The 11,624-nt window shown below is 36.4% G+C and overlaps 1 protein-coding gene across 1 annotated transcript; it reads left to right on the forward strand.

Annotated features, from left to right (window-relative positions):
- The first annotated feature begins 222 nt into the window (after nucleotides 1-222).
- Nucleotides 223-1,460, forward strand: LOC126820266 (melatonin receptor type 1C-like). The gene has a single exon (XM_050548126.1). It carries the CDS (start codon nucleotides 288-290, stop codon nucleotides 1,374-1,376), a length of 1,089 nt encoding a protein of 362 aa, XP_050404083.1. The 5' UTR covers nucleotides 223-287; the 3' UTR covers nucleotides 1,377-1,460.
- Nucleotides 1,461-11,624: the final 10,164 nt, after the last annotated feature.

Genomic DNA, 11,624 nt, shown 5'->3' on the forward strand with positions numbered 1-11,624 from the left:
ATTTGAAATAGATTGTGCCTAAAATAACACGATATTACTTATATCAAAAATATTAAAACATAGATATTTTATTTATTTTTTTATTTTAGGTTTCTCATCGTAGCAAAGTAATGAAAAGATTAAACAGAATTAAAGGCCAAGCCACATGAATGATTGTGCTAACAAAAACTTGCTTCGTGGGTTCCGTTAGACAAGCAGTTTAAGGACACTTTTTTCAGTCATATGACATTGCAAATCAGCACTAGCAACATTGACTTCACGATCATAGTATATTTGAAGCCACTTCAATGGGTGTATTAATTAATGTAATGTTGACACTACAGAACATATCAGATGATAACTTTACATTTGATCAGTTCAATAATACAGATCTATCATCTAATACCACTCCCTCATATTTAGCATTGCGCATTGGCGCCATCGTAATGTTAGTGGCTTTATTGTGGGGTCTTTTCGCCAATGCTCTGACCACGTATTCCATTTTAACAAACAGGGACTTAAAGAATATTACTAACATGTTTATAGTGAGTTTGTGTATAAATGACATCATGAACCTAGTCATATCAAATTTCATGGTGCTTATCTCCTACTTTATGATGAAATGGTCTACTGGTCTAATTGTGTGTGAAATCGTCACACATTTTACTGTTCTTCTAATGGGGTCATCATTGTGGCATACAGGTCTTATTGCTATTCATCGCCTCATTGTTGTTTGTTTCAACGGTTTTTATAAAAAAATTTCTAAACGAGCCTACACAATATTTGTGTTAACCACCGCACGCATTGTGCCATTATTATTTCTTATACAACCACATCTCGGGAATATGTCTCACTATGAGCCTAAACTATTGCGTTGTATCATTAGGAAGGGGTTCGGGCTTTATACAATGTTTGTTAGTGTGGTATTAATGATAATGCCCTCTGTTATGCTTATCATCTGTTATGTCGCAATATTTATAAAAGTTCATAGATCGTCCAGTGTCTTCAGGGGAAAGCGGAAAAGAGAATGGCTTCGAAGAGAAATTCAGATTACTAAAATGTTCGGCCTGGTGTTTCTGGTCATCATAATTGGATACTTGCCATATGGAATTGTCAGGAGCATTGATAAGCAGTTGTTGTTGAGTGCAGACTTTTATGTGGCAATTTCGGTTCTATATGCTGTGGCAAATAGTTGTAACCCGATTATATACGGCTCTATGGACAGAAATATTCGAAGAGCATGTTTTCAAGTTCTGAATCTTGACAATATGTGCATGAAATATGAGGGTAAACTTCGGAAAAGCAGCTCAGACAACATTAATGGACATAAAAGTGAAATTCCGAGTGACGAAATCACCGAAGCTTTACCATTAAACGCAAGCCATCCCAATGAATAAGCCTTTAATGCATTGGTGACTATTGAAGTGAATGTATTATAAATATATTGTTGAGTGGTTCATGGCCTCAAATATTTGTTCTTAAAAAAACTGCCACTTATCTGCCTGATTGCATCATCGAGGAGATTTTCTGAAGTGAGCAAAGGTTAATCCCGCGCACGTGTATTCGGAGGTCGCAGCAAATATACGTCACAAATAACTTTCCACGAGGTATTATACAAACATGTATTGGTATATAAATCCGAGTAAAAAAATACACTCATTTCGCGCTTCGACTGTCGTGGTTATTTTACAGCGAATGTGAACAAAAATTTCGATTACACTGGTTGATTTAATTTTTGATTTTGGCGATTTTGGTACAGAGCTAGGCTGTGATAGCTTTTCTTACAACAGTTTTAGATTTACTTTTATTTAGTGGTTACAACCTTCGTTTGCATGCCGCTCCCGTGAGTTTAGAACTATTTGAGACCGGAAAATAACCGAAGCAAAATATTTATTTGTAGTCTTTATTTTCCAGACAGTTTTCGGTAACTTGGTGGAAATTATTTTCATAGTATCTTATCTAATTATGTTGTGGCTTTAAGCGTTGATCGACGGACATAGCTTATTTTCTAGATCTGCGACTGAGCCCAGCAAGATGGCGTCCACTGATCATTTGCTATCCAGCATTGGATTGGACAAGTACCCCCAATGATTTGAGCACTGTAACCAAACTACCCTTGGCAAAAATCACAAATAGGCTTACACTAGGCATTATCAATAAATTTTCGACAACTACGGTCATCAAACTTAAAAATCTAAACGTTTCGAATGATAACCTAGCAGCGGTTATAACCGCATGTTTGGCTGTCGCGGGACTATAATCTAATTACACTCCATCAACATCTACAGTTCAAAGAATATCATATGAGCGCGTCGGTGTATCTTTAAAACATGTTTCGGAAACCTTATTAAAGTCAGCGAAAAATACTACGTTTTATACACACGAAACTACAAAATCTGGTTCTGAATTCGTCACATATGCAATAACCGCTGATTCGACACATACGCCACTTATTCTTGGTCTTTGTGAAATACGGAGGGACTGACAAGGAAAGCTGTCTAGTCGTTCGGATGGGACGAAAAACCGAGGTCCCGTGTACACATTGGCGTGCACGTAAAAGATCCCTTGGCAGTTGGAATTCAATATAAGAGTAGGCCGTAGTGCCGCTGTCCGGGCAAAATTTCCCTCATAGCACACTGTATGGCGTATGCCCGTCTTCATTAGCCCAGGTTAGGAGCAGAACAGTAGGACGTTAAACCCCATTTCTTTTCATTTCATTTCATTTCTTTGTGAAATGTCTGATATATTTGTGCAAACTACTTTAACGACATTAACCGAAACTTTGGCAGGTCTCGACGAAATTGCTGGACCATTAGTAAATCCGTTATTTTCCAAATTAAAAAATACCATGTCAGACTGAGCCAGCACTGAAAAGCTTTTTAATTCTTTATTTATACAATACACTGGCAGTATTTGCACTAAATTGGTACAACACTGGTCAGATTTTTCAGATACGGAGCGAAATATTCATATGGATAATAATTATTTCTTTTGTGATCTTCATTTATTAACTCGATTGGCGGATAAAGGCGTTCTGGAATTGAACAAATTTGAAGAACTTTATTTTAAAACGTTCAAGGCCCAAACGTTTAAAACCGCTACATCATTTTGGGCAAACGAATCGGGGTATGTTTGATTGTTTGGAACCGTCTGTAAGGCCTTTACTTAGGGTGGAGACGAAAAATCGGGTTGTTAATTTCCTTTCAAGTTATATTCAAATTCCTCAGGAGTTTCAAAATTATCGCTAACGCCCTTTCATGGTAGCCACAATGTCGCAACTGTAACGTATATGGCCAACCATATTAAAACTGCTCTTGATGATTTTGGCGCAGAAAATCGATTGACCCAAAGTATTTCATTAGATTTGAAAATTCCTTTATTCCTTAAAGAATGTCAGGCTTTGGGTTTGATAAATAAGCTAATAAATTATTAGATATCTCTCTCTCTATCTCTCTCTCTCTCTCTCTCCCATTCGATACAAACTAGGTCATTTCGGGACTAACACATGGTCCAATTTTATTTCAACAATTCGCTTGCGCGTAGGGGTCTTTATCAGTGGGAGGAAACCGGAGGACCCGGAAAAACCCACGAGGTTTTATCCTCACTAATGACAGTGTAAATTGATAAAAGCAAATGTTATGAAATGAAATGGAGTTTAACGTCCTATCGTTCTGCTCGATGGGCTAATGAAGACGGGCATACGCTATACAGTGTGCTATGAGGGAAATTTTGCCCGTACTACGGCCTCCTCTGATCCGAATGACTATACAGCTGTCCTTCTCAGATCCTCCGCCCTGTATCACTGACTAAAAGCAAATGAGGCAAAATTATCATAAGTAAGAATTCGCCATAGAGGCTTACCTGTACATTCAGAAACTCTTATATCGAATTCCAACTGTCATTCAGAAACTCTTATATCGAATTCCAACTGTCAGCGGTTCTTTTATGTGCACACCAATGTGTACATGAAACCTCTGTTTTTTGTCCCACTCCATCGACTAGACAGGCTCTCCGACCTACACCACTGATAAGGGAGAACCATACCGGAAAATGCTGAACTTTCTCAGCCAAACCAGGACCAGACCTCAAACCTCCTGGCTGGTTACAATTTAAAATTTAAAGTGACACCATTTTGTCCAAAACTCACCTTTTTGGCAATTTTGACGTTTATCACAAAATAGTACTTGTACATTTCCGGAGAAATAGACGATTGTATTAATTTCGGAAACAGGTGACGAATTCACGAAACGTCGACCGAATTCGATTATTTCCAAGCCGTTAATGGGGATTTTTCACTCCTAAACAACTTTGTCGGCACGAAAAACGTCAAGGGCGATATTTGAATTTTTGAAGTATTCAAATACCAAACATTCGACCATGAGCCAGGCTTTCCTGAAATGTATTAATTTCATAAATAGGAGATGTCTTAAACATTCTACGGCCTATTGCGTTTATCTACAAGCCCGTTAATGTAGATTTTTCACTATTTTTCATATTCACTTCAAAATGGAGACCATCAGTTGACCGAAATCAAAATTCTTTTTTAGACATTTCTTCAAGGATTCAGAAAATATAACTCCCATGTCTGTAAGTATAATAGCACAAAAGCCTCAGGGATATTTCACTTTCAAGATGGTGACACTCCCGGTTCGATCGATAGACTTCATATTTTGTGTACTCATCAGTAATTTCTTATCTAGTATAGAAAAAAATTTCCAGGGCAATCTTTTTGAAAAATTGATACTTATTTTCTCAAAGGGGAGATAACTTTGAAAATTTCGAATGACTTCGTTGAAGTTGAATCAACCAGTTCTACTTACATTCTTAATTTTATGAAAATCGTACTAATATTCAAGAAGTTATCATGTTGGTTTTACTTCCCGGATGAGCAGTCAATGACGTAATATTCGAATTTCGAAAATCGGAAATAGCAGATTTAAAGTAAATGTTTCAAGGTACTCAAAGAAAATTTTTTTAGTACTGTTATGAAAGCTTCCGTATTCTTCGTCACGTGACATGGATTATATCAAGTATCTTTAAAGAAAAAAGAACAAGACAAAATAATTATCAAAATCGGTGAAAAACTCGCGAAGTTACAAGTCTAAACATAATGAGAAACATTGCACCTGGGCAAAAAAAGGATTCAGAAAATTCAACTCCCATGTCTGTAAGTAAAATATCGCAACAGCCTGAGGTGGCACTTCCGGTTCGACGGATATACTTCATATTATGGTATGCATCAATATTTTCTTAGTTACTACAAAAACAAATTTTGATGGCAATCTGACCTACTTTTTGAGGAATTTTTTGAAAATTTTGATCCTTAATTTCTCCAAGGGGAGATAACTTAGAAATTTTCCAATGACAGGTCTACTTACATTCTTAATTTTATGAAAATCGTACAAACATTCAAGAAGTTATCATGTTGATTTTGATTTCCGGGATGAGCTGTCAATGACGTAATATTCGAATTTCGAAAATCGGAAATAGCAGATTTAAAGAAAATGTTTTAAGGTACTCAAAGAAAAAAGAATTACTAAAATAGATCACAATATCACAAAGTTACAGCTGTGTAGGTCAATTTTTCCATCAGTAAATTTCGGTGATTTCGGATTCGTAAAACGTTTTGAAAATATATTGATTCCAAGGCCAGCACCCATTCTTGGAAGGAGGGTAACCAGAAATGTATTAATTTCGGAAATAGGAGATGAAATTACGAAACGCCGGCCGATTTCGATTATTTGCAAGCCGTTAATGGGAATTTTTCACTCCTAAACAACTTTGTCGCCACGAAAAACGTCAAGGGCGATATTCGAATTTTTAAAATATTCAAATACCAGGCTTTCCTGAAATGTATTAATTTCAGAAATAGGAGACGCATTGAACATACTACGGCCTATTGTGTTTATTTCCAATCCCAATAATGTAGATTTTTCACTATTTTTCATATTCACTTCAAAATGGTGACGATCAGTTGACCTAAATCAAATTTCTGCTCTGAACGTTTTTTTTAGGCATTTCCTCAAGGATCCAGAAAATATAAACCCCGAGTCTGTAAGTAAAATATCAAAAAAGCCTTAGCGAAATTTCACATTTCAAGACGGTGGCACTTCCGGATTGAGCTACAAACTCCATTTTTGTGTACGAATCAAAAGAGTCGTAGGTAGTACAGAAAAAATAATTCAAGGTGATCTGACCTATATTTCGTCTATTTTTTGAAAAATTCGATCCTTAATTTCACCAAGGGGAGATAAGTTAGAAAGTTTCTAATGACATCTTTCAAGTAACATAGGTATGATCTACTAACATTCCAAATTTCATGAAAATCGTGCAACTATTAAAGAAGTTGTCAAATTGGTCTTAACTTCCGGAACGGAATCACAGCGACGAATTTTCGAAATTCGAAAATCTGAAATCGCAGGTGAAAATAAACAACAAAGTTAAGAATATGCATTGTTAGTTTTTCGTTAGTAAAATTCGGTGAATTCGAATTCTTAAAACGTTTTGAAAATACATTTAAGCAATACTCACCACCCTTCTTTTTTTGGTGGGGGGAGGGGTAGGTCAAAGTTTCTGAAATATGCTATGGTTAGATTCTGAGAAATCCGATTTGCAGAAAACACACAACAAGAAAATAATAATAACTAGACTTGCTTGCAAGACTGAAGGCTTTCACCCTAGCCAAGGCGTCACACGGACGCCAGATCCATGACAAAGACTATCCCCGCCACTCCCCCACCCCAAAATAAAAACACAAATATGCATAACTCAGATATTGACAAGTTCTTTGCATGCGCATAACGATAGAGAAGGGAACTGAAAAATATAGCTGAACAATTCAGATCATGATAATCCTAGATCGGTAGAATCAAACAGAGGCCGACAATCAAGATATATAATCGAAAACTCAAAATTCCAAGAAATAACAATATTAGTAAATTTTCAAATTTTGAAGAAAAAATGAGAACGACACGATATCTCACTTTGGCCGTTATCGCATCCGCAATATCCCCAGTTGTACAAAAATATAACTTTTTCGAAAATCGGTTGGGAATTGACATAGTTAGGGCCGATTTTCAATTTTCGTGCACGTTACTTCACTTCGGGTCTGTTCATAACTTTCGCGATAGTTATAAGTACTAACAGTTTAAAACATGTGAAAATCAATATTCAGAACTCTACCTGTCACAGTTTCAAAGATCTACACGAATTAGAAAAGGAATAAACAAAACATTTTTCCGAATGGGACAAAAAAGGAATCTTAGCCTAGAAGCACCAATTCCGTATTTTGGTTGCCAGTAAAATACCCTTAGTTCAAATATTGCCACTTAAAAAAAAGGTCTCTATATATGCTTTATACGTATGCAAAATGTTCCGATTATGACCATTTCGGACGTTTGTCGATATACAGTGCCATTTGTTTGGCCACTCTTAATACTTTTGACCGTTGTACGGTGGTTTCATACACAGATATATCAATTAGGCTCTCTATAGAAGGAGTTCCACAAAAAAATATTAGATTGCCTTTTTGAGAAAAAGACCTATAAACATGCTCGTACAGCGGCACTAGTCTACTCTTATATAGAATTCCAACTGCCGAGGGATCTTTTACGATCACACCAATTTGTACACGGGACTTCGGAATCGCGTTCATGTCAGCTACTCAAATATGTAACTGGTTCAAAAGTTGATTGAATATTCAATGAAATATCGCCAATTTTCTGGTTTCGTGCACGTAAAAGATTTGACGTCACTAACATATAAAAATTTAATAATAATTTCAAATAGAGTCCATGCTCAAACAACGTCATGCATTTATCAGAGGTGCAATATTCGACACTTCTGTACGATACAACTGCATACACTTAACAAATTGGATTTGCTTATAAACAGTGCGAGCCGTCCATTTCTGTCTAGATGATTACGGTTATAAGATAATCTTGACAAAGAAGCAACAATATTAATTCAAAGACTAATTATTACACACTGCAATCAACTATTTCTGCTACAGGGTCATTAAACCCATATTTTGGATAGAAGTAAACACTCATAGTTGAAATAATTTTAATTCAAAATATCGTCAATGTGAAAGAAAAAAAAACACTCTTGAATAGGCTCTATGCGTTGACAAAACGTACAGATTGTATTCCCCCATTTGTTTCGCTTAATAATGAAAGCTGCCGTTTTCAATATTCGACCCCTCTGTTCTCCTACTCCTGATATTTAGGACTGTTGAACAATCGTTTTATGTATAACATTACAGATAGGCCTCTCTGTAGAAGAAGTTCCAAAAAAGAATTATGTTGACTTTTCGAGAAATATGCCTCTAAAAATGATCCAAATCGTAAAAATACGACGTTTTCGATTTTCGATCTCTTTTTTCGGCTACCCCTGACTTTTCAAAAAATGATACAGTGGTTTCACAAAACAGAGTACCCATTAGCCTCTCGATTGAGAAAGTTTTTAAAACATCGTTGGGGGCGTTTCCGAGAAACATGCGTCCAAAATTGCTCGAAATCGTAAAAAACGTTACTTTTCAAAGTCACATAACTTTTAAAATTTTTGATAGAAACATACCGCTTTAGTACCATCCGATAGACCACTCCATTGGCTATTACACGATATAAAACTTTAACTAATCGACAAGAACACAATTGATACATCGCAATTTCCGCACAGGCACCCATTTTTCACAATTTTGTCAAAGTTTGGATACCTTTCTTGACTACTTCCGGTGATTAGAGGATTTTCATTTATAGTTTATAGACTGGTTTGGTCCTTCGGCTTCATATTCCTGAAGTTTCAGAAAAATCGTTGGAGCCGTTTTAAAAAAGTAAGAACTCTACGATTTGACCAAAATGCGAAAAAAAGTGAAAAATCAAAGTCAACATTTCAGAACATACAATAGTGTGTCATACAATAGCCCATTCATCGAGCTACCAAACGATACTCTAGATGTTTTGATCCGGTCACACCCGACGGTGAAATCACGATTTTCTCAAGAGCAACTATTTTTTACTGGTTTTTTTTCTTTTTTTAAATATCAAATATTTTTTCGACTACTTCCCGTTTACGGATCGTTGTCGGGATAGATTTAACAAGTAGTATGGGAACTTTACTTCCTGTACCAGAATTTCAGAACGATTCTTTGGACAGTCTTTAAAAGAAAGGAAAATTAGAAGTTATTTAACGATATTTAGCAAATAATTGGTAGTCTGATGCCAATGTGTTACCTCCCTTAGAAGCCGATTTAGAAATATAACGATTTTTGGATCATTTATACTATATTGATTCTTTTAAAATTTGTATTCACACCATAGAGTCCCGATTTTCAGACATTTCAAAGTCTTATTGGATGGCATAATTCACAAGACTATCGAATTGTAGGTAAATTTTTTCAGATAAAGGCGCCGAAAAACGCTCCAAATCAGAAAATACTTGATTTTCATCGTGTCATATTTTGCTGCTTGGACATAGTATCCGTATACATTGGGCATCATACGACAGTCCATTCCCCGGGCCACTCAACGAAAGCTTGATATTGGACGGGAAAATCGAGTTATTCCCCCCAAAACACCCATTTTTTCGAAATATCGGACATTATTTCGACTACTTCGGCTTCGGATTCAGGAACATTGATTGAAACTTTCGCAAAAATATAGGGATAGGAAAATGGGTACAAAAATCGAAAAAAATCGAAAAATAAAGGGCGATAATTCTGAACGAGACTTATATTGCTGTAATCGGTTGGACTTCAGGTATCCAAAAATGTAGATTAAATTCGAAAAGTTTAAAAAATAACAAAAATTGTCTCTTAAACAACATATTTTCATTTTTCGAACGCTAGAAGTCAGCGACGAAGTTTCGAAATTTTCAAATGCTATCGTCCGAGAAAAGACTCATTTTTTCCAAAAATGTAAATTGTCTTAAAATAGGTAAAGAATTGGCGAAACGGTTTCCGATTTTTGATTTATTGCCACCGTTCAAAATTATTACAGGCACTGAGAAATAGGCTCCCGGGATAACAAATAATAATAAATAGACCTGCATGGCAGTACTGAATCGGCTTTCAGGCAACAGACCCAAAGAACGCATACGAAAGTCAATTCACTGACCTATCGAACGATACTTTAGCTCTTTTGATCTGGTAAAATCCAACGGAGAAATCGCGTTTTTGGCATAAATCTTCATTTTTACGCATTTTTTCAAAATATCGCATATATTACTTCCAGTTTACGTATCAATTTCGGGATAGTTTTAAAACGTGGCGTTGGCATTTAACATCCTGTACCAGAAGATTCAGAAACATCCATTGAGCAATTTTGAATAAAAAGAAAAATAGAAGAGCATTTTCAGTAATTTAACGATTTTTCAAGTTTGGGGCTCATTTTAGACTATTTATATCATTTCAAGTCTTTTACATTTGGATGCACACCCCAGACCACTACTCGCTAACCTCTAGGTCCAATAGTCAATCCCTATATAAGTCGAGAAATTATCAGATTTTCCAGCTTGGTTCTTCCCTTGTGAAAAGTGTAAGGATGATGGATGACCTGACAAAGGACAACATATAGTCAGAGGGGGTGAGAAACCTAGGTCCTATGTACGCATTTGCTTGCACGTAACACAACCCAAAACAATTGGAATACTAAATAAGTTCCCTATAGCGCTGCTGTCCGGGCAAAATTCCTTCATACCACAATTTTCTAAATTTTTCTACCTAAGCAGCTGTGGGAGTGCCAGTCACATATTCTAAGGAGGGGTAAAGGGGGGAGGGACAAATGGTTAACGCGTCCGTATTCCACCATAAGGTCTATCATTGAATCGATTGGTGTGGATGTGTCATAGATTATACATGACAAGGACTAGGGCATGTCCAATATCCTGGGTTTCCACCCACTGCAAAAGTTTCTGTCACGAAGTCAAAGTGCTGTAGATTACAGAACCCTGCTGTACGTGACCAGGACATAGGGTCACCTGGTTTCCTCCAACTGCTAAAGACCCCAATGCATATTATTGAAATGAAGTTTAATCATAAGTTATGCCCAAAATGATATATTTTGTGTCGATGGATGTTAAACCACATTTCTTCATCAGCCAAGTCGGTATAAGAAATAGATTTTCACGATTAGCTATTATACACGTGAAATAACAAGGGTCAGTAATTGCATCAAGTCGCGTAGTCTCCGACACCCACAAACAACTAATCTTTCACGTACAGGAGGGGTTTTAGACTATTGTCAATATTTCACGAAAAGTTCCCTTGCCCATGCCTAACCGGGAGATTTTTGGGTTTTTTTTTAGATGGTTGATTATCCAATATATTTGGAGGCAGACCACTATTAATTTCTCTACTGTTGAATCACTGGTGTTCTACATGCAGTAGCCCATTACCTAAATTTCGTCGAGAACTTCCCTTTACAGCACAGCTAGTATGACATTATGGGATCATCAGAGTACTGAATTTGTATAAGGGTTGACCACCAAGATTTCAATTCACTGATATTCATAGCAGACTGGGGACAGAATATCATGACCGTGTTAGTGCAAAAACAAAACAACGCTTCTTGACTTGTTGTATTCTTACGCCATAAAAGTCTCAAACCAGGCAGAAAATAGAAATTCAATATCAATTCTACACCCAA

The sequence above is a fragment of the Patella vulgata genome, chromosome 5 (assembly GCF_932274485.2).
Source record: "Patella vulgata chromosome 5, xgPatVulg1.2, whole genome shotgun sequence".
In the NCBI taxonomy this organism is placed as follows: Eukaryota; Metazoa; Mollusca; class Gastropoda; family Patellidae; genus Patella; species Patella vulgata.